We start from the raw sequence: 25,206 nt of genomic DNA, 5'->3' as shown, positions 1-25,206 counted from the left end.
CTTGAAATGAACCAGAGAATAAAATCACTTGTGGTCATAGGGTTTTTCTAAAAGCAACTTAAACAGAACACTGCATTCTCTTTGCATCACATAGCATACATCTTCATTGAAATCTGAAAAAATCGTTCCGTCAACCAAACAGCAATTTGGGCAAAAGTATACAGTTAATATCATTTGTAGGCTCAAGTTGCTGAAACTGAAGAATCAACGGAGTTCATCGTCGTCAACAGCATTTCACTGACTTTCTAGATGGCTTTATTGGGACCATAGCTTCAACGCTTTCTACATTCATCTAAGACCACTGGTGAGATTTCAAAAATAACGATGCTCAATTTGGAGAGCATATTCATGTGCTTTGAAAACGCGGAAGCGGCAATAAACTACCTGCGGATACTGAACAGTCATTCCAAAATGTGTGTGAGAAATAGAACGTTGTCGAATATCCCACATTAGCACTGTATCTTTTACAGAGCGACTTCATTGATTCCAAGGTTTCAGAAATTTCAATACGTATATGAATACCTAGAAATCACGAAACCTTCCCAAGTCCCCTGACATGCTGAATAGGTTCATATAATACATAGGTTACGAGGTAACTGATCTGCAATTTCGGGATGGTCGTATTTTAAGTACATCTAGGCAAATTTGCTTAATCCTTAAAAGGTCAGTGTCTAGCTCTAGGAGCCGAAGTTCACTGTTGGAAGACCTAAGGGTCGTACTATACAAGCTGACAGTAGGTTATCAAGAGTTTTCATCCACCAAGGGTTTCCTAAATCAACGATCACGTGAAAAGGCATGACCAGGAGAATTAGGCAATGGAGAGAATGTTGGAGAAATAGATTTACATTCATTGCGGAAATTCGACTTTACGAAAAGGTGACTACCTGGATAAACTGGACTCTGTCTGACATTCCTTAATTTGAAAATATCTGAGCAGTTTCTCAACAGGAACAAAATCGATTTCGCAACTTTGGTGTCAACTCTTTGCTTGGTCACGTCGCGACGTAGGTTTTTAGGAGACAGTCGTCCGTATGAAATGTAACTTCCCAGTGCTTCTTTGGATGTGAGTACTGTTTGGAATGCTCACTATGTTTTGTCATCATACATACCATCCTGCTGTACTTAGCATCTACGGGTTACACAGTGCATATATAAACGAATAAAGGTTTGCTTGCAATTAGGCAAGGCAAACAAGCATGCAAATTATGTTTATAAATGACAGCAACGAACAAACGAGTGAGAAAGAATGACTGCCAACCAATGGTGATGTCATATGCTTGAATAATCTTATTAGCTTCTTGGCTGTCCAAAAACAAAAAAGTTCGGTAAAATCTATCTGATCAGAAACGGATGCAGTCGAGTATAATTGCAAGAGAAAAATACCAACCTTTCTTCAAACCGATTATGACTGTGCGGCTTCTCGTACTACCTGCTACAACCTCGCGTCTTGTTACTTTGCAGTAACCTGACCCTTGTTTTAATAAGTCATCTTGGAATTCAGGCTGGGAGTGCAGCTCCAAAACTAATATTCTTGCAGAATTTACAGATTGTTATTATCTGGGCTCATACTTATGGTTGCTGAATCTGATTTTTGGCCTCTTCGTGCCATATTCAGTTGAAAACTACACTATACGGTTCGTTGAAAAACGATATTGATACGGACAAATCTAGCTGCTAAGCGACTCAGAGAGAGCATACAAAACGAAACTGCATGATAGGGTGCAGTATAAATTCAAATATGCCATGCTATTTCAGATTGAAGCGGAATGACCCCAAGGTTTTCTAAACTCAGCCGGGCGAATGACCGTTTAAAAACCATCAGATATTAATTGCTCTCGTGAGAAGGAACGTAAGCTGGATGTATGCTTGCATTCATTTTGGAAACTTTAGGAGATAACCACAGAATGATAAGCACCGTGTGGCTTAATTCTTACTCAGGTGAATAGACATAGTACGTAAATAATGTAGCAAGACACTACTGAGATTGTTTCAGCTAGGCCTGCAAGGATGAGCCTCGTAAGCAAAACAAAGCCGGTTCTCATATCCGCATAGAAGGGATAGATCTATCTGGACGAATTAAGTAGCGTCATATCAATATATTTTGTGGCCCAAAAAGTGCTCCAATCCTAAAATTGTTCTTCCAATGTGAAAGTTGACTTGGTCCAGCATACTTAATCTGCAGATCTCTGGACATAATACAGAATCATGAGACACAAACCAAAACTATTTGGTGTCTTCCATCTGGTTGTACTCATTGGGAGTTATATTAGCTCGGGCGTCCAAGAATACAATGGTTTTCTATAGAGAAAAATGTTGGTAGTTCACGTAGCGTAGATATTCGTTGGCTTGTTCGCTGAGCTGGGCAATTTGATTGCAAACGATTTATCACCAATCGAGGTAACATCATCAGTGCGTTATTGGGGAGCGTAGTGTTGCGTAGCGGTGGGTTAGTGGTTGAACGTTGAGTAGTGTTACTCGTGTGTTACTATACGTGCTGCTAACAGGCTAACCTGTGTATACCGGTAAGAGACGCATACGGACCAAATACTGAATTACAACAGCAATCATCCAGTAAACCACAAGAGGAACTGCGGATGAAGGAAGGAACCCATTCTTTCAGAGTGTCTCATAACAATGGATGTCCAAGGAATTTTATCAAGAAAAGCTTGGAGAAGAAGACATCTCAACAACAGAAAAAGCTAGAACAAGCAACCAGACTGGTAGTCCTGCCTTACATCAGGAATATATCGGAACTCGCAACCAGATTATTGGCTCAAAAAGGAATCTTCGTGGCCCACAAACAGAATGACACCCTAAGGAATTTAATCTCTAGTCCGATTGACAACCGAGACAAAACCAAGAAGAACAATGCGATATACCAACTCAACTGCAACAACTGCAACAAATTCTACGTCAGACAAACTGGGAGGAGATTATGCACACGAATAAAGGAACACAACGCGGCTGTCAGGAGGCATGACTACCTGTCTTTAATATCTATACACGAGGATCGAGAAGGCCACAAATTCAATCTGGAAAACGCAAGAATTTTGGCATACGGGGACACGTGGCACGCAGGAGAATTTCTGGAAGTATAGTACTCCACGGCAGGATCGACCAACCGGTGCATCGAACGGAATCCAATTTACGCATCTCTACGTGCAAAAGACCCACGTCGCAACCGGAACACTCAAGAAAGACCGAATATTGGATTCACAAACAAAGAAACGAGGAAATCCTCAGAATCGAATCAATAACGGCTACAAGCCGGAACTCGGAAGGACAAAGTTCATTCCAACATCGACCAGATTACGATGGTGAGAGATGCCAAGTTCAAAGGTCACGTGGGCATCGGTGAATGAGGACCCGGGATAACAATCAATGGAATCAATGGAACTGCCCGACCTAACAACCAATCGCGGTCAAAGGTCATCTCCGGCCAACAGCATGTATATTAACGCATACTTAACACCACTCAGTGCATAACCACCAACCCCCGCTACGCACAACTACGATCCCCAATAACGCACTGATAATGTCACGTAGATCGGTGATGAAACGTTTGCAAGCAAATTACCCAGCTCAACAAACAAACGCAATGGTTGTTTACTAAAAAAACCACTTACCTTCAAACGGCGGTGAGAAGCGTTATTTGCACAACACACTTTTACTTCACTTTTGGGGTGCAAAATGGGGCGGGGTGAATTATTTGTGTAATTTTGGTCATATGATTAGGACGACAACGACTGTTATAGAAAAACCCGCAAGCACTAATGGTCCGGAGAACAGTTTGCTTGATTTTTTTGCACAACACAGGTATTTCTGGTCACTCACGGGCAGAGTTATTGTCAGTCAGTGGACACAATTGCTGAAGGTGTACTTCAAACTATATCTAGAATATAGCCAAGATGTCTTTGTTCATTTAGGTTGACCAGTGATCAGTTGCTTTCCTGTATTTCGGTGGAGAGCATTTCCGTCATATCGCTTGCAAAGATATCTGCGCTTGACGACGGTTTTTTGCTGACGTACTACTTGAACACCAGTGAACATCTGATAAATTACAAGTTAGAACATTTCGTTTTGTGACATGACACTTTGGACCCGACGTTTGGCTCATGGTTGCCAATTCTGTCATTAGCTTTATGTTCATTTACTCAATATAGTAAAGTAATATTTATCAGGTCTCATGAGTCATAAACATTTCCATTACAGTCGAAGCTGTTTCTTCTGGCTGACAGGCCATCTGATTGCATTCATATGTGTACGGAGGGATTGGCCACCAGCTGTGTATGTTGATGACCCTGAAACCATCCAGAACTATTGTCTGACTATCTTTTCTCAGGAATTATATTCACAGGAAGGCTGGTCGCACGACAAATTCAGCGCAAACACCTGTGGTGCATGATGTTATGCATGGGAAAACATCGACATGGCTCGAGGTTATTTAACGCATCTCAGTGAGGATAGTAAGTACATTACATTCATCTTGTAGAGCGGTGTAAGGGTGAATTTAGAGGTATATGTGTGTAGCAAATCTAGGGCGGAAAGCCTATAAACATGCTACAGTTGTTTCATTCTTAACACTGCATATACTTTAAGTCACCATGGCAATTTCCAGGGTGCATGAAACAGTCGTACAATGCTCGTCAGCTGTTCAATAGAGCTTAGTTCAAATTAGCATTAAAATGTTGGCTGAGTGGTTGCGGGATATCCAGAATCGATTTTGAAATCACTCCTTTGACAGCCGTTCTTCTGTTTTAGGTAAATTATTCTGGCGACTTCACCCCGGACAGGAGAAGTAATGAGCTTGATTCTCACTATTATTAGAGCTCATCACCAGTGGATATCCTTGACTGGACAGAAACTTGAACTCCGTGCAACTGACATCAAAAATTGTCACAGCAACCTCCCATTATGCCATCCGATTGGAAATTCCCAACAGGTGGAATTATTCGTTCAGCCCAACCCGGGCAATTACTGGGTCGCTTTCGAAGTGTCGGGCAGATTAGCCACATCGCTCGAGCGTAAACAGGTTGGCCTGTTGCCAATTGAAAATTCAGTTGCGTCCAGTGTAGCTGGTGGAGTAGTGCTAACATGCCGCCTTGCATGTCAGATTTATGGAGTTGGAACACTGACAGGACCGAAGAAGGCATGCTGCTGAGTCCTATATGGGCGAAACTCGAGTTCAGTGCTTCTCCACTTTGGTGTGCTTTCACCAGTTGGATCGCACCAGGTCAGGAGGACAACTGTTCAAACGAGCGTTATGTAAACTTGAATTCTGCAAATTAGTTAACCGCCTTCTACCAGCGAAAAATTGTCAAGCAGGTTTCAAGTGTCCATGGCGCTATCTGATTGGAAAGTCCTGATAGGTGGGTCAAAATTCTGGACTTGAACTATAAACCTGACTTTGTCTAATGGATTATCACTTTAATGCCGGTAACATATCGCTCTAAAATTTCAGTCAAACTCACATGCCACAGGCAACAAGCACTGTACGGTTGATCATTGCTGCGCGTCAGCAGTAAGGCGAATCTTACGAATCCAAAGGGTGGATTCGAACCTGCCATCTATCGGCCGGTACTTGGAAACTAGACCAATAAGGCTACGAGATGCTATTCGGCAGTGATTTTGTCCGTTTTAAATATACCTTAGGGCCGACCATCCTCTATTCACGAGAATCGCATCACACATGGCGATATCACAAGCTGACTGGTCCTCATACTTCTGGTCAGCCAGCAACGGCCAGAAGTTTTATTGTCCTAACTCCGGCGGAGACTACGCGTCCATCCATGTCCGGTGCGCATGTCATCAATTTCAAATAAGAGTAAAACAATGCTACATGAACATTCAGCGCAGGTTAACTTCACTTGTAGAGTTATATCTTGATTATAGTGGATTAATATATGATGCCGATCGTTATCATCGATAACGCGGTGCACTGGCTTTCACGCACTGGAAATTGACAACAAACACAAACACACACAGGGACAAAAACACGCAGTGTTTACCACTCAAACCTAAAATTGTCGGTCATGACAAATGATCACTGCTCTTGTTTGTTGACTTGCATGCGTTTATACAACTGTTTGTTGGGACCCACATAAAGTTTTACCCAAAATATTGATTTCACACAACCGCATACATCCTCTGAGTATATTCAACATGACGACGAAGCTTTGCATGATATCGGCAGTAGTTTCCTCCCAGATCGCCAAGACCAGTAAAAGAATGCTGCTATAGGTGAATTCAGTGGAAGAGAGGATCATTCCCATTACAGTTCCAGCTAGCTCGAGTTTAAGCTGCCACGAACAGCGAATAACCAAGAATATTAAGATGCCACCCTAGCAATAGTTACGATCGGGTGAATTCCGGGTACTCCATCAACTCCTGTAACATTTTCCATGGCAGATAAATTACCATGAGTTTCCTCAAACTGAACGGAGGTTGTAGAAAAAACACTGCCATGACACTGTGATGGTTTCCTTCAAATCAGTCGCTCTAAACCAAATTATATCCACCGTTACGGGAATGAAAACCGCGTCCTCATGTCCAATTCAGGGAAGAATCATCTAATGAATAAAAGTGGCCGTCATTAGATGCATCTTCTTTCTGTTTATCCAGACTTAGAAAAAGTAATAAGGCGTAAAATTTCCAGATCGGTTTCTCACAAACTAAGGCATTGAATGGTCAGTGGACGAGCCAAAACAAATCCCAAATGAAAAACAATAATTTTGCGATTAAGTAATGAAAACCATATTGGAAGTCAGTCTCTTGAAGCGGTAATACCATGCAACTATGGAACATAAATGATCTTCAGGTCATCAGGGGATTTAGTACAGCAGATTCAAACAAAATATGAATAGCAGTGTAAGATTCTAGAGGATATTCTTTTACTGTCTTTGGAACACATATTTGTAACGGGTTCTGCCCTCCGAAGAATGAATATTCCTGCACAACGATAGCAATTCTAGCCCTGTTTGGTATATCTTAATGAACGCTTGCAGAAAAGAAAAACGAACATCCTGCCTTATTTTTAAGGTCACGTCGAATGGAGAAATAAAACATTACGGTCATGTTTTGAAAAACTAGCCTTCTACAAATTCATGGAAGCCGAAAGCCAGCGGTCTTCTCCCACGTAGATGTCTTTACCGATTCGGTTTTCGGCCGATATTTAGTGGCTTGTGGATCTCGCATGCACCACAAATAACGCCATCTGCGATCCTTTAGAATAAGAATACAATTTTTTCCGGGGATTATAATCTCTGGCCTGTCTCGCCGTTCCTAAAAATACCTGCTTGCAAACGCCACTGGCGGATAGATAGGCTAACTATTCAGCGACCTTCTAAGTAGTGTGGCCCGTCAAACAATGTGCTGAAGTATTTTATGTATCGCGTTTTACATCATGCTGAGTTAGTAAACAACTTCTATTGCAATAATGCAATAGAAGTTGTTTACAGTTTGTTACTTTCCCAAATATTTGTTGTTCAGATAGGACATGATGCATCTAAACCTTCAGAGTTAGTCACAAGCAAGGCAAAGTCGGTAGTGACTTCCCGGATTAATTCTGTCCAGAAAATATATCAGTACGGTGTTCTGGGGGGGATAAAAGTTTTTTACTGGGTCACAGCTTTAAGCAAACTAAGAAGCTATGGCCGCAAAGGAAAACTTAAAATCTGTAACTAAATGTGCACACCCAACAGCTAAACTAATCCGGTTGTCATGAACGGAGCAAACCAAACTTGGAAGCACACCATGACACCGGCCAGCCTCAATATATCACGCGCTGTGAGTTGACAAACAGCTCTATTCTGAAAACATGCTGAGATGTCCGTGTGGAGCAAGTGATCAATCAACCGATGATCAGCAGGCTGAGACGCAAAACCTTCCTCACCGCTTATTCGGCATATTTTCTTCCCTGGTCATAGAGGTGGCTACAGTTCAGCATCATACTCCTCAGGCCTGGCCCGAAATCGCCAGCTTCCTGTGAGATAAAATTGGTGAATCAATACCAGTCAGTTTCCGTGCACAACAGAACATTGCACAAGGTACGCACTTGCCCAGAACTCACGAACGCAACCGTGTTGAGTCAAAATAGGTTGGCGCTCTTCTACCAGGTTATTTAATAACTTTTTTGTGTTTCAGCGGAAGAACTGGAATAGAAATATCGTTATTCAACAGATTTTGTCCCCTTACCGTATTGCTCAAATATGCAGAACTATTTAATATATATCATCAATTTTCACTGTCGATGAACGCTTCGGAATTAACATGAACGTCAACTGCGGTTGACTACCTCCAACTGGATGTTCCTAATTCCTCTCATGGTACATTAAACGCCTGTCCTATTCAGCCATGAGCATAATGCGGCAGAGGTCGAATATCTCTTTAATCTTGTTGAATAAAGTGATATTTTGTTGGTTGCAACTGTAAACAAAAGCAAGTAATTAGTAATTAACTACATGTAGATGCTTCGGTAAGTAACCTGACAACATAACTAATACATTTTGACAGGTTGAATTTAAGGCCTACGGCAGTTCCAAATACGTCGAAATCCGGAACACAGTCAATTGTGGAAGTCACGTGAGGCACTGAAACTGGCTTTCTTTTATTAGAGAGGGAACTTCGGAAAACTTTAACAATGCAGAGCAGTTTAGTAGAACTAATGAGTACGATAACAAAAGTTCTAACTGCTAGCGGGATTATATAAACAAGAAAAATCCAAGGTGATCAGATTATCTGCATTAAGAAGCCCACGTGAGGATACTGGCCCCGGCTAACGAGGCATCGGTGCGGAGAAAACTGTTGTGTTCAGCAACACTTTGCTGATATTCAAATCCATAGATGCCACAAAATGATACAAGTGGCCAGCTCACATTATAAATATTTGTATGTACAAGGTGTCGGTAATGATCAATTTACACGAATGCGTAGAAAAAACTCTGCGAGGACCTTTGTTGCCATCTGTTGGTTGCATTTACGCCATTTAACTGGCATTCAGAACCCAGCTGGAACATAAATTCCGAAAATGAGATGGATATATAAGAGCGCCAGTGAATTTTCATAATGTTCGCAATAGCCATCAGCCGGTGCTCAGTTGGACACACATTTAACACATGAAAACTAGTATTCGAAGCTGCGAACAAAGTAAAAAATGGCGATTTCGTGTACCGGGACCTCGCATTCTAAACAATTCTGTGATTCGGCGGTATACATATGGATCTTGAAACTGCACTACTACTAGTGCTTATAAGGTGACACATCCAGTTTGCAAACTTTTTTCTCATCCGCACTTTGCTACACTGATCCTGTTTTCTGTATCATACATTCCTTACCTTCGGCCAAAATTTATCTTGACTATGTTACGTATACGCCACCCCTATTTGTAAGGTAAAGTCTGACGAGACAAATTAACTCGCGAAATCCGAATCCGTTTTTTCATGAAGCCAAGTACCCCGGATAATACCAGTTTTATAATTAGCTGTCGTTGACTGACACTTACGTAAGTCATTCAAAAGAGTAAGTATGGTGTGTTATAAAAAAGTCGGATTCAAGTGTGATGTTACCTGATACCTGCTCAGCTTAAGCCGGCAAGATTATTTCGACCGATCTACTGTTAATTAATATCCTACCTGAAACACTTTATTCTCTCCTCCACAAAACTTGGGACCCATCAACTGCCTTTTGAACAATTTTTTACTGAAAGGTGAACGGAGGTGAGGTAAAAAATTGGGAAAGGACCACCATATGTGTATTTAAGTGGGCAGCCAAATTTGGCAAGCATGCAGCAATTAGGTCAGATAATCTTCGCATCACCATTAAATTTTAAAAGGTATCTCAAGTAAGTTACGTGACTAAAGTGTTGGGTAGCACATCAGCCATACAGCTCGATAAAGTACAACGATTGCCCTTAGCCGAATGTACGAATTAACCGCCTCATCAGCCAAAAGTTTGAATTTTGCCTAACCGCATGTTCACATGTTTTTGAGTTTTGGAGCATCAATGAGAAAAGAGATTCCACCCAAACTGGGTTAATTTGACTTTATTGGTCTCTACAATATTGAATGAAGTACTGTCATCTCTGTGCAAAACATCAACTGATGAAGAGGTTGGGCATAAATGTATACAGAATGAATTGTTGTTGTTACTGATGTGTCGCCATTCTAGGAGAGATCACCCAAGCATGGACAAGTTTACTGGCTCGGGTATGACCATTCAGGTATATTCAGTGGACCATCGCAATAGACACACCAGAATGCAAACTCCAGGACGGTATTGATGTTCCAGAATGCGATAGTTTAAAAATCTCGAAAGTATTAACACTATAATGCTACTATCAAAATTAAATGAAGTCATATTTAATTGCGTGCTTTCAAATGAGGCGTCAAACTGTATAGCTGACAGGAAATTCCTCCTATGAGATCTACCACACGTGCTGGCTTTACAGGAACATTTTGCATGGGAGTATCTGGATGCACGCTATTTGTTGAACAATGACTCATTCGTATCCAAGTTGGGACTGCTGTTCGCAAATCCAAATTTGCGTAAAATCCTTAAACTAGAGACATCACTCCTCACGTTCAATTACCTTCTTCATTTGTGAGTAGAGTGTTTTGCGATAGATCAGGATAATCCACTAATAGTGAGTCTATTTACCTCTGTTTCGACAGACAAATTTGAGTAGGTCTTGACATATACTCCGTTTGTGTACGTAGATGTGGCGATGGTTTTCCGTCTTATTAAAATGCAATATTTTATGATGAGAGTTATGACGACTTAAGCTGAATTCTTGTTTGGGATACAGGAATGACGATGTCTTATGAGGGAATCTTTTTTACCGACAAGTTGCACACGTTTACATGGATGCTATCTCTTTTGACTACTGTTCCCGTTGTGCAGCTGGAGACCAACTTGATTTATTTGTAAAGAAACACCGTGAAGAATAGAGAGAAACTGTCTAATCTATACATATGGCGTCAGTATTTCTAAAGAATTCCCACGCGAATTCTTGAGCCACCACTGGCTTTATTGACGCTATGTTGCTACTGTCAGATGAATCGAATAAGTATATATGAAATCATGCCAGTTAAACAGAGCTGGTTAACGGTCAGTGATCTCCCAGTTGTCATTCATGATGCGCTTGACCGACCATCAGTTATACTGTTCAACCTAATAGGTGAAGGGAAACTGTGTAGCTTACTGTTCACTCCGACGAGCATGTTACAATAAGCTAAAGCAGGAAGTTCGCTTCCTGTGTTCGGCGAGTTACCGTAGGCTACAAACATATCTGGTAGTATATCCACTGCTCAGGTTTGATCAAAACTTCTCAAGCGGAACCTTAATGTAATCGGTTTTGATCAGGTGAGTCGAACAAGTTACAAATTCCATCAGATAACTTAAAAAACTCATTCCTGTAAAAATTAAAAAGGTAGGAATCTATTGGAAATAAAAAACGTTTGAAGGTTTTTGTAGGCAAACAAAGTCAGAAAATCTTTGGAAATGCACAATATTTGCCACCAAATAATTTCTCGCCAACATGCAACTTTTTTCAATTAACTGGCCACATCACACAGCAGAAAATGCGGTTTACTGGGGCTTTGTCAGAAAAAAAGAGATTGGCTCCGTTTCACTGATCAAACGAAGTAAAGAAGTATATTTTGACTAACATTTCTGAGAATAATGTGCCTACATACGAATAGCATTTTTCGAGATGCTGTTCTTTATTGCCCTACACAGCCTTCACTAACTCAATGCATGATGAACCACTCTTTCAAACAAACTCTCGCATAGTTTAGAAACATCGTGATTTATCTGGCAAAAAGGTAGGTAAAAAATGATCCCCCTTAAAAGTTTAGAAACTTTAGAAATTCCTGAAAGAAGTTTCGAATCTTTGCCCCGCTTTGAATTCTGAACTCACTAGAATGCAGCATATTTCACTGCGCGATGTATATTCACCACGAATTCGTAATCAGTAGGTTACTTGATGTCTGACCGTTGAACAGGTAGTAGTCCCCAATATACTGTCAATTAGAGTACTGGAGAGATTTGCCAGTAGGTTGGTACCACATCTATTGTACAATGACATTACATTAGTGAGAAACACAGCTGTCTACCCAAGGAGGTGAAGAACAAGTAGTCTTTCTGAACTCGCCAGATTTATATGTTCATTTCCTAGTTCCATGAGCAGATGTGTACTCAGAAAGTGGATCCCTAAACCAACCCTAACAATTCAAATGCGTCTGAAGCGATAATGCTGATTATCATAAATCTACCTGCATCATCTACAACTGGGTACACTTTGCGCAACCTTGTTTTAAACCCCCACTGCTGAATGAATAGAATGACAAAGGTCATGTGCACAAACTCAAGTGGATTAGATGTAGTTTGTTCAAAAATATTTTCTTCTTAACCGGCGTTCCCTCAATTATATATAAACCTGGATTTTCGACTTGCAAACAGTTCACACCGTTGAGGCAAGCCATCTTCATTTGAATGTTTGTTAGATAAAAAGTGTCGTTTAGCTCCCGGAGCTTTAGAGAACGTTGTATAAGTGAAGAAATGCTGATTCACTATCGTTTTCAAACAAAACGCAAATAATACAAAAATCTATTGGAATCTGTGGGAACAGCTGAGTTTTTAAATTTGTCTCTGAAGTGAGGGTATGTTTTTAAGGCGGTTTCGAGTTACTCGGAGGAGAATACCCACCAGAAGATGCAGCCAGCTTCGTTACATGCCACTGTTTTCATGGAATGTTCATTAGCCGTGCACTTCTGCATTTCCTTGATGAAACTCAGTGCGGGGGCAGTTATTTTTACAAACTATCCATTTAGGCCGGTGAAATAAGACTCCAAACGCTTATCGGCAGGTGCAGTTTTTGATCCATTTCGGAGAGTATTAGGCACAAAATGGACGGCACCAGAAATGAATACACCCTCTTTCCTCCGTAGTTTATATGACAAGAAGACTGTTTTTAAAATAAAACAAAGGTAGATACAAATAGTTACGAAACTTTGCGCTCTAGAGTTAGCAAAACAAGTTTAGCCATTCTGCTGCTGCCACTTGAGCCTGTTTGGGTGTTGGTGGCTTAAATGCATCTGTGAGTTCTGTGGGGATTTTCTCGTGAGACCGGAAACTTAAAATGATTCAGAATTTCCCGGCCTTTTTCTTGTTGTTCAGTTTGTGTGAAAATACTACAGTGTAGCTACAGCCCAATTTGTGTGTACTGAAAAACGCAAAGGCTTTTATATGGTTCTTATCTACAATGTTTCACAACGTTGCAGCCTTAATTGTACACGAAACTATCGAAGGCAAAAACTCTTGGAAGACTTTATGAGATATTGAAATTTGCTACTGGAGAATTTTTCAGAGTTGCATGCTAGCAATCACAACTGATGGGCAAGTCTCAAACCTGCAGTGTTCCATGAATTTCCCTCTCAAGTGAGAGCCGAAGTAGTCAACCTTAATAAATCGGACGAACTTTTGAAAACCTTTTTAAAACTAGAATCATTGAAGCCACTGCTCTGAGTCCTAGAAGAAAGAGTGAATTTTTATCAAAATCGTTCGTGAAAATGGAAACAATCTATTGTGACAATTGATAGGCAAATCCACAGATGGTGATAAACGTGATTAGTGGAAATTTCCAATTTCAGCCGTGTTGTACATCTAGTTTCTTTAAATTAAGTAGTGAGCCATTATTGATCTAATGTCACCCGTGCCATCATTCAATAGTATTACGTTGGTATTATTCACGCTCAGGTGCTTGTCAGCTGTTAAAATCGATATATTCACTGGTTTGAAAGCATTACTTCCCAGTGAATTAGCCAGTTATCAAAGGGTAACTTCTCGCCAAAGGTATTTAACCTTCAAAAAATCCTCACATACCAGTTCCGAAATACAGCTTTTGAGACTTAAATCTGGGTGTTCTTCTCCTGACTAATCAAGCTGGAGATGAGCTGCGGTCTTTCGCACAATGTATCAATGGACAGCAGACAGTATAGAATAAGCTTATGATCCTTTTGCAGGTGGGTTAAATGTTTATGGATGTATGGGGTTTCAAGCTGCTTCCTTCTGAAAAATTCGATCGGTGGATGGTGCAACATAGTTTTTACATCAAACTATGTCTTTCTCTAGCTTATCTACGAGTTTGAACGCGTTCAACTATCTTGATTCAAACCGCTTGTTATTGACTAGTGCTCAACATCCTAGGTAACGAGCTTTTAGAAAAACCCATTACCCTCAGTTCTTCGATTTGTGTACAGAACGTTTCTCCTCAACCCATGATTTCCAGTTCCCATGACACATTTTCTTTTATTTGCCTAACAGAATAATAACGAGTTTAATCAGCAATTTGGTTATTATTATGCCCGGTTTCAATGTCGAAATCAGATTGCCTGAGGACTCATGCCCGGATTGTGAGCAATCTGATTATACGTTTTGAATAAGCTGAATTATCAGTCGGCCAATAACAGGCAGGATACGTGAATTAGGTCAAAAAATGTTGGTCCATATATTAGCTGTCTGTTATTCCGATATTTCCCGTGGTTACTGCCGTCCGGACAGACATCGATGATGCAATATTGCCTTTTACGTTTTTGCCACTGCTGAAAATTGGTGCAAATCATCCAAACATTTTGGCCGTCCGCATCCAATGAATACAACAACCCCGATGTAACAGTTACCTCATCAAAGCGGAGTGACAGGATAACATGTAAAAGACGAAAGACATCTGTGGGGAAATACCAAGTGAATGCGAACGGCTATAGGAGTTTAAGACATAGATGCGAAGATGGGAATCATCCGAATTCAACTCGATCAGTGTACGTTTCTACACCCAGGTCCGCTTGCATATGATTTCGTTAGATGAAGATATAACATAAATTAGCAGCAAACGGTTCTGGACCCATGCAGTTTTAGGAAGCAGGTGGTCCAATAAATCCAATCGGATAGTCACAGTCAATGGTTTTCATGTGCAAATGTTAAACTTTAACTCAATTCCTTGCTTAAATCTCTCAACATAGCTTTTCGTATGATAAACTCTAAAGATTATTGTAGTGCTAGCGTTGTATAGTTTAACTTTCTGTGGATGACAATAAATAAGGCGTGACCCTGTTTGTTTGAAAGATATAATGATCCTCTAGAAATACTACTTCTAACGGGGCGTCAAAATGCAATCCACAGGAAAGCTGTGGATTTCGTTGGTCTTTGTGTTTAAAGTATCTTGCCAGACAAGATATTTTGTCTATCCTTAAACTGTCAGATTTCACATTCATTGGCCTCTTACCAGTAGCGTTGAACGATACTTTCGGATTAAACCATCTGAATTTAACATGCGCTTACAGTTGGTGTTCTGCACACTGCTTACTGATCGGTTCAGCGGTTCATCCTTGTGGCTTGCCTACGATGCTTTCCACAACTAAGATTATCATAATGGTTTCCGATGTCTATGCAATAAAATGGTTATTGGACTTCCCAAAACATGTGCAGATTAACCCGTTCCTTGGCCTTTCGAGGATTACAGGTTTAATAATCCCTGTAATGCAATAAGGCGTTTGGGACTGATAGCGAATTTCTTTGGAAACCCCTCCTACCTTCAGTTCTGACTGCTTAATTTGGAAGCCCTTTCAACCAACCTAATGGTCTTTTAATGATTCAGAAAGAATATTTGGAAAATGCGGTAAGACCGCTGCAAATCAACGTGAACGCCCATTCTACGGAGAGGAATGAGGTCAAATAAACAAAAAAGACTTCGCAGGAAATGTCAAAATACCGGTGTGCTTTTCATTGCTTCCTAATATAGTGTTTGCACTGTGGCGCAAACGTTTCCATTATCAAAAGCAAAAAAAATTAGGAGGGATAGGAATCACTTATTTCGTAATTAAGCTTCAGCAGTGCACGTAAGCCCTGGCAAATCCAAAGACGTTATTTTCGTTTATAATTGATTGCAAATACTGGATACCCACTGTTTCGATCTGCCTTGATTTCATACGTTTGACGGAACAGCCATAGGATGGATACATTGGAAATGCATTTTCGGTGTTCCAATGCTAATAAAATGGCCAGATCCCAATTCATACGTTACAATTCTTTAAATAAGGTGATTTGATCAAAGAAAGCTTAGCATACCCAGGTGCTTGCAAAATAATTTGGGTAGTATTAACTTATTCGGCATTATGAGAAGCTGTATTTCAGCGCCGATCAGATCTGTCTGATATTTAAATCCCCTGGCGATAGAAAACGGTAAGTAAATTCGAGCTTCTCTGCAATAATAAATGGAAGTTATCAGCACCAAGATACATATCATGTCATACAGACAAGAGTTGGGGGAAGGAAGTATAAAATCATCAGGAGGTAAACTGGTATTCTAAACATCTGTAAACCTTGTGAATGAAGACTTTTAACCTGAAGGAAGCCTTATTTGATTCGAGGGTCAATCCAATTATGGGGTTTCAGGGAACGAACCCCACCTTGCTTCAATTCTGTCATATGGTGGCCGGTTAATAACTGACTGGACGCTTTTCTGATTAACCGTTGAAGGAGCGTAACGTCTACTTGAACTGCAGATATCTGTTTCTCCACCCATTAGAATGGCCATGCGGACTCATTTTCGCTATACCTAAGAGCTTTCAGATTGACGTTAAATATGTGCTACGTGCGGTACACCGTATTATCCTCGCGCCCCTTATCAAAACCACTATTTTGGCGACCAGACATACACATATGAGCTTTGGCAGACCGAGTAGTATGGTATTGCATACCAAAAACTCATTTAAAACTTAGAGTAGGTTACAGTTTTGATGAGGGTTCATAAATCAGATGACTTTTTCCATTTCGGGACCACAAAGTCCACCCGGACATTAGATAACCATTACAGTAAGGTCAGTATATGCAGGTCTCGCATTCTCTAAGCGAAACGTGTCACTGAACCGTTGAACAATACTTAATTGGACATTAACTTGCCAGAAAAGTTCCTGCGCTATCGTTGGTAGCTTCAGACAAAGGTGTCACCATTCATTCAAGAAACCTAGTTATTTATCTGTAGTTCAGGTTGCTCTAGACCGTCCCCGTTAGTAGAAATTGCAGTAGAACCGCAGCACCAATAACTCTGGATGTTTTAGTACCCATGAGTGGGCATCTCCTGCGATATTTTCAATATTGCCTAAAGGGCATATCAAGGACACTACATCAGCCATATTTCGGTCAAAGCAGTGAACTTAGTTTGCATCGAGGACCTGTCTAGACTCGAAAGTTCGTTTCCCTCGTCCTATCTTCATTGGCAGTTTACACACTATTCAGTAGGACGAGTATTTGTAATGTTAACATAATAAGACAAGCAACTCTCCACACGGTGATGCTGGAGATGTTCAGCTGTGCTGGAAAAATGTGAGTGTGGAGTTATAGCTTGTAGTGTGAGTTGGGACTTGGTGGTTGCAAGCTAACAAATGTATCCTCCTAGTTTTTGCTTGATTTCGTTATCTGTTGGAATCAAAGCGGGGAAAACAACTCTGGTTTTGGTCCGAAATAGGTGCACCTGTTAGATTCTGTTAATGATACATGCCGTCCAGTACCGCCCTGAGGTACAAAACACTCGGGTTCTTTGCATATTTTATAGACACTCAGAAACCTAACCCCCGTCAAAAATTACGTTACTGTGGTTAAGTAGATCAGTCTAAAGGGGGAAAGTTTTACACAATTTGAACGATCACTCGGATTTCAAATCTTTTAAATTTTAAACAAATGCATGGTTTCCAACAGTCATCTCATTATTCTCGGGGGTCAGCCAATGATTGACCATAAATTTTTCATTTTTATATATTACCTTATGCTGTTGGTAGAATGACACATGGAAAACAACTTTTTACGGATTTTGTCCTAGCTGAGTCTCACACGATAAGTTTAGCAAGATTCTTAAGCTCAAAAGCAGTCACATTATTGAGTTCGTAATGTACCGGTGTTTACTGAGCAGACTCGAATGAGACTAAAAATACACATCCAACGGAAATCATGATATATATATATATGGTCGTATTGTAACATTAGTTCATCATTTGTTAACACAATCAAAAGCTCGAGATCATGCGCAGTATACTACGTTCCTTTCTACCCTAAGAAAATGAGGCGGCTTTCTCGTAAAAGCTGTGAAAATTCATAATCTTTCATTTATCTTATTTGTATCGTGCAGCCAACTCAAATCTCTGTCACCTGCATTCGAGATCCTGTGAAATTTCTCATGAATTTGCGGTAGTCTCCCCCATTGATAATTTTGGGGATATTTGTCTATTTTGTTGTAATGAAAATGTTTAATTTAAGCTAATTAAATTTGGCATTTACACAATATTGCTAGTAAGCCACGGTCAGTTAAACCATACCTAACTGATCAAGATCCTGACTTCTCTGTATAAAGCCGCCTGCTTGTGAGCAGTATCGATAAGAACACTGCAAGTTATCCTATGGTTAGTTACTCCTCAGCAGCCACGTGTACCAACACAGGCTACAAATATTCAAGGGCAAACAAAATAGCTCCTGGACCTAATTCATGGTTCGTATCTAACGTTTGCTTTTGGGAACTGCTTCCCTTATAAACGGCCCTTTCTAATAAGCTGGAGTGTATAGGATCTACAGACAGCACACTCCAAAGTTCTTCCTCCTGTGCTGCCCGAGGAAACGTGAATCGGTCACAATAACTCACAACAAGTAAACAGGGTATCCTGGAATAGGACAATATTTGTTTTATCTTCGAAATTTTAATGAACACCTGAAATCTATAGGTAAGATATCTGAAAAATAAACATCCGTCAGTGCCTGTTCACCGTCCTTTTTTAGGATGAATGAATCAGCTTAACCTACGACCAGCTACCTCAGGGTCTGTATTAAGTACTGAGTCACCAATCATTGCACAGAAAGAGAAGCCAGGTTTCCTGTACGCGTTCATTTCAAAACCAGAAGTAAGTGTGAGGTCTAGAGGCCTGTTACATGACCAGTAAAATTGACTGAACGAATTTTTAGGGCGTTCAGTCCTGAAGGATATCTTCCATTAGTTATTTCTGAGATGAATGGAGTATCACTCGCGGAGATCAATGAGTAGTAACAAAGTACACTGGTAAGGTACACGTTTGATGAATTGAGACACACCTGATTTCAATTAGCGTTGAATGTACGGTTCCAGAACGAGTTCAAAGACTTAAGTTACAGTTTAGTACGCTTTCCACGGAGACCAAAATGTAACCGTTTTTATCACAAAGTGGGCTTTTTGACGACTGAGTATTCCGGACTGCTAATTTACCAAAAGATTTTCTGGCTGAAGAGCTGGTAATTACTCTTTGGTTTAGATCTTTTTGGGGTGAGCATGAGCAATTTTTTAGGCATCCGAACGGTTACGTACACTTTGACTCTCCTGAATGTATGGGAATTTATTCAAATATTAAGCTAATGACTTACTAAATCTCCGGTCCGCCAGAGCACCATAGTTTAGCTAGAAAACTAATTCAAATTTAATCTCATTTTTCAAGCAAGTCAAAACTTGGTTCAAGACCAATGCGCAAACTTCTTTGCCGTTGGCTAACTACAGATCTTCTCAGCTGCAAGTGGGCCACATCTATTGTTAAATTTAGCATTTCTCGTTCGCATTTCCTAAGCTTAGTTTGTTGCACCAAAGCATGATCTTCATTTAATATTAAAAAAAATTAAGTCGACAAGATTAAAAGTGGCGCATATTCAAGTGTTCGTGCCCAACCGTCTGTTATTAGGATACCGCCAATAAGTTCAAGGTGTAATAAACATTATGTTTTCGCATTTACTTCCCGCTGCGCGCATTTGTTTTTTGCCACGCACATAACAAATACATGGGTGATTTCCAACAGATTTTGTTTGGAGTATGTTTATCTGCGAAGTGCAATGTCCCATCTCGTGTTTAGTATTTGGTCGAAGGCCACGCCTGCATTCCTAGACGTGGGTGCCACCCCAAGTGGTATGTCTTCACTGCGGCCAAATGTCACTGATGATCATCGGCTATTTACAGCAAGCTAACAGGTTTTTGACAACATGTTAAATGCCAAGGATGAGATGCAGTGCTTTCCCAGCGTGAGAGATATCGTTTGTGGTTAATGTCAGTAAACATAGTGATCGCACTCTACCGCAGTCGGAGTTCCACTGGTTAAAACTGGCTTGAAATCAGCGAAACTAGACATTCTATCGTATACACCACAGTTACAAAGATTAAGATTTATAAATGTATACGGCATGGAAACGCCCAAGGAGGGAAAGAAACAAAATGAATGTCGGTAACCGCTGGGCAGGTGTCGTTGGAAAGCGGAAGTTTGAGTTCATTTTGCCTCTACAAGTCGGACGGTCTTGCATAATCAATACGGTCACCCCTGCATGTGATCAATTTTTTCCTCTCGCTTTAGAGATTGTCCTCAGTTGAGTTGTGGCGGCAGTTTTATAGAGGTGATTGTCCTTAATCCAGTGGTTAGTCTGACCACTTCTAAGGTTACTCTGTTTATTCAGATGTGCTGGACTGAACTATTGCCGACAACTTTTATTAACACCTGAAGAGATGGACATACCTCTTACACACCTAGGTCCTCCTTAGGTTGATTCAGCATCCTTCGCATTCATTTAACTTGATTTTTTCATTAAACCGCCGATCGGTAGCGTTGTTTAGATGACAAACACAAGTACTGAGGAGTTGTGGCCTTCCCGTAAGCACACAATTTAAGTAAAATAAACTATTTGCAAGGTTGCTGAAAACTCTTCAGTAAAGTTGTGAGTAGATTTCTACATGAAAATATGCTACAATATCTCGAACTGAAACATGAGGCGGCCTTTCCGCAGCACATTCTGTTGGAGAACATCACGATTGCGAGATGCACTTGAGACCATTGTGAAAACCAAATTGACTTGCAAACGAGTGTGTTTCGAAATACCATCCATCTAACAAATCATGAAGACAAAAATCTTGATTTTTTCATTAAACCGCCGATCGGTAGCGTTGTTTAGATGACAAACACAAGTACTGAGGAGTTGTGGCCTTCCCGTAAGCACACAATTTAAGTAAAATAAACTATTTGCAAGGTTGCTGAAAACTCTTCAGTAAAGTTGTGAGTAGATTTCTACATGAAAATATGCTACAATATCTCGAACTGAAACATGAGGCGGCCTTTCCGCAGCACATTCTGTTGGAGAACATCACGATTGCGAGATGCACTTGAGACCATTGTGAAAACCAAATTGACTTGCAAACGAGTGTGTTTCGAAATACCATCTACTACACAAATCATGAAGACAAAAATACACCATATCCAAAAAAATAGCCACCGCAACAAGCCATTAAATCATAAGGTTGCCAATTGCAATACACCGCCAGTAATCGTATTCTTCCCAATAGAAAAACGAAATGGTTTAGCGTGCTTGTAGTAAATATAGTTGTATACTCTTATCCTCCGACCTCATCAAATGAATAAGCGTAGTTGAGAAGCATATTTTTTTAAACCGTGGTAGATGATGGTCCCATTATTTGATCAGAATCTGAAGACTAACTTCTATGGAAATTTTCCTTATTGAAGAATAATTTCCACAGCGGCTATGCAACAGTTCAACGCATATGTGAGTGGGCAATTTAAGGCATCTTAAGGTGAAAGGTTCTCGTGAGACTTTGGAAAGCATAACTCCACCAGCTGGTGTACAAATTACGCAGATTTTCCGTTAATAGTCTCAAAAAGACATCAGGAACGAAATTTGTCCGTATACCAACGGGGAATATTTGTTTGGGTACTTGTTTTACAATACACAATCCGATCAAAGGGGTATTTTCACTTTTTAATGTTTTTCATCCATCCACGTTTCTAAACATATTTGGTGCATACAAACGTATGTAATGAGTTTCTTGATTCGTTGAGCTAATTTCAGGTTACCTAGCGGTCTTCAATGTACTTCTGCCAAATCACACCATTCAACCACACAGTGACTCACTTTCTTTTGTCTTAAACTAACCCTAACCTAAGTTTATCTTTGAAACAATGCACTAACGTTTTTTGCTCAGGATCTAGCTTCAACCAGGCATTAAACACTTGACATTGCCTTTAAACCGAAAGGTTTCTGAGTGTGGAGTGACGCTTCAAAGTCGATCGGTTCACACCAACATTACGCAACTGACGATCAAATTATTGAAAAACCTGGAAAGTGCCCCTGTGGGACTCGAGAAATACAGTTTTGGTATATTAATGGCGGCAGTCTTGAGCTTAACCTCGTCGTTTATCCCACAGAAGCATGAGATCATCTCAGTGACAGACAAACAGCACTGAGCGAACTTTTTATCATTTCGGCATTTTATCACGCATTGTGGGGACCACAAATCTAGCTCGAAATTGATCGCCTATAGAATAATTTATCCGAAATATCCATATCACACATATTGAACTGAATGAAGCATAAAACGTTATGCAAGATTTGGTTGCCACGGAGCCAAAGCTTTGCGGTACCGGACCCTCAGTGGGACAAGGCTGGCTTACCAAGCAACGTTTTGTGAAGCTGGTTCTTGATGCAAATTTCGGTTAACTAGATCCAAAACCAATTAACATTCTCATTCTGGGAAAATTAAAAAATTCAAAGAAATTTAAAAAGTTGTGAACCGAGAGCTTCCGAAATTCAAAGTCACTACTGACTGACCTCTCGGACAGTGTGCTCGTAATACGTATTGTTGTCAGCAGAGGATTTCTCTGGGGTAGCAACGCATCCTCGTAAGAACACACCGGTGCTGCGCCCACTCGCATCTATGCGACTCCGTTATCGTCCATCAGACAGTAGTTAGAGAGGTGTGCATCAAACATCTGATAATAAGAGCAACACCGGCTTGTCCGTAGGTAAGCCACACTATACCCAAATTATGAGTAACTGCATGGTGGTTCCATATACATATACGTGATCCAAAAATCAGTCTGACATATCAGCAGGATCCGGAATTTCCACTGCTAATTTTTAAACCGCTCAGTTCGCTGACCTAGCTTGAGACACCAGATGGTGACAACAGTAGTCAGCCCGATCAGGCATGGCAACCGAGACGCATTGACTGATGTGATGACAAAATGCAATGTATGGAACCACCCATGCTTACAGAAAACCAAATAGCCAAAGCTGCTAATCATTCAAACAGCAAAATCAAGTGAGGATACCTGGAAGATGATCAGATTGACCTAAACGTATAGCCGCATTAAGTTGGAACGGTGACTAAAGCCAAGTGTACTCTAAATGAACTATATGAAGGATTTAGACACCCCCAATCGAGAAACACTGTGGAGAGTCCTCTTCAAAAACGCATATGCAAAACCCGTACTGCCGAGTAGGATCCAAGGTGCGGACAATTTTTGACTTCAGCTGATTTCGAAATCCTGGGTAATTTAAACCAGTGATAAGTCCTGTCCCTTTTGTTAATCACAATTTAACTAACTGCCATCACGGATGTGACCTCGTGCAAAACGATTTTGGTGTGAAATTTGATTGTCCGATTGATGGGCATGTGCTGACTCTCAGAAATTTCAATACAAAAAGCCTCGCCCACCAGATAAGATTCGCATCCTTATGTTAGCAGACTGCGTAGATATACTGGAGTAAAGCTCACGGCTGTTGTCGCGCAGTTTGGTCTGGGAACCAATGCGAACAACACACTACTTCGGGGCTAGCCGATGCCAGATAGGATAGCAAATCCACTTCACTCATAAAAGCCAGAGAAGAGTTTGTAGACTAGAGCGCAAACTTTCGCTTCCTCGGGGGTAAATTATCTGCCACCTTAACCACCGGCTATCAGCTGATATTCCATATTTCTAAAGCAAACGTTTTGGCAAGCACGAGGTCTGCACTCTCGGGTCAGAGGGGTGAAGCTTTTAATTCATAATGGTACCATCTAAACTATTGTTCATGTGGACCAGGCCGGCTTGTTTTACCAGAACTCGGTCGCGTTTCTGCCGATTGCGCTGGTGTGGTCAGCCACGAGCTGGCAAGCCGTCAACTAAACGGTGACCGTTTAATTGATTTACTGAACCCACTTCCGTTTTATGGAGTTAGATTAGCCTGTTATCTCCATGACTATCGCAGCGGATCCAAGAGCTATAAAAGTGCATTAGCACTATTAGCGGTTTTGTGAAGTAAGCCATAGATAACTTGCAACAAACCATGCGGATGCGCTGTAGGGTCGGCCTATCAGGAATGTCTCCCCATTATGGTGTTCAGCTGCTTAGCTGGTCCCATACGAGCAGGCAGATTCCCAGAATAATGCCTTGGGTATTCCGAAACTCTATGCAAGAAGTGATTACCTTTGAACTTCACTGTATACAATCGGCTAAATCCAGCACTAGCTGCTCAGATGTGTGTTCTTATGTTGATATCACGTACAATTTGCTACCATACCTTTGCATTTCGTCGGCATTTTCGCTACCAGGCGCAAAAATACTATGTGGTAGATGTGAGTAAAAGTGGGAATCCGATTCTCTTTGCCTTCGCATCCATTTGGCAGAATCTGTTCACAAAAACATTCAAAAATACACGTCGCGCAACCGTAGTCGACTTAGCGGTTTGGAGAAAAAAAATTGACTCTCATATTCAATGAGGCAAAATCTACTAGCAGTGTCAAGTGGATGGGGTTCCCAGACTTCCAGCTTTTGCCTACAAGTACAAACCCAGATAAAGTGTCTGTTAGGCTTGATCCATTACCTCAAATTTCGATGGTGAGAAGTGCAAAACAGGTTGACCAGCTTCCTTTAAAAGTTTCACCTACACGATGAAATTCTTACGAATAGACCATATCGTATGCATGGCACGTAAAACATCATTCCTCATTAACAGTTCCAAGTCAAACTCCAGAATAGTGAAGATGAAGGGAAATGAGGGGGTAAAAGCACCGGAGTGTTTTTGTGATGATTCTGGATAAAAGCTCATTGTGCTGCTGCAATATCCGTTCAGCGTACTGATTAAGCTCAGAGGTCTCCAGTATGTGTGGTGATATTTGATACGGGTAATAAACTGTCATTATCTCAGCCAAGATCTCCGAAATCAGCCTTTCCTTTGCAGTACAGTAGAACGAACACGACTAATACTTTGAGACAGCGATAGCGCAGATAGACAACTCACAACCTGGTGGTTCGTTCTTAGAAGAGATTATATTATCATTAGCGGCTCGAGTGCTGTGATTGAACAGAAACTGAAGTATTCACTGAAACATAT

General features: G+C 40.8%; 1 protein-coding gene across 1 annotated transcript in view; it reads left to right on the top strand.

Moving 5' to 3' along the window:
- Positions 1-4,429: 4,429 nt before the first annotated feature.
- T265_03836 (hypothetical protein) overlaps positions 4,430-25,206 on the top strand; it is a gene marked incomplete at both ends in the record, with an annotated part of 41,495 nt that continues 20,718 nt past the window's right edge. The window contains 2 exons of the mRNA XM_009168417.1: positions 4,430-4,466; positions 5,653-5,796. Coding sequence (XP_009166681.1) covers positions 4,430-4,466; positions 5,653-5,796 — 181 coding nt within the window. The remainder of the gene's footprint in view (positions 4,467-5,652; positions 5,797-25,206) is intronic.

Source organism: Opisthorchis viverrini, assembly GCF_000715545.1.
Source record: "Opisthorchis viverrini unplaced genomic scaffold opera_v5_57, whole genome shotgun sequence".
Lineage (NCBI taxonomy): Eukaryota > Metazoa > Platyhelminthes > Trematoda > Opisthorchiida > Opisthorchiidae > Opisthorchis > Opisthorchis viverrini.
The sequence above is the reverse complement of the archived record's forward strand: the minus strand, read 5'-3'. Positions and strand labels throughout refer to the sequence as shown.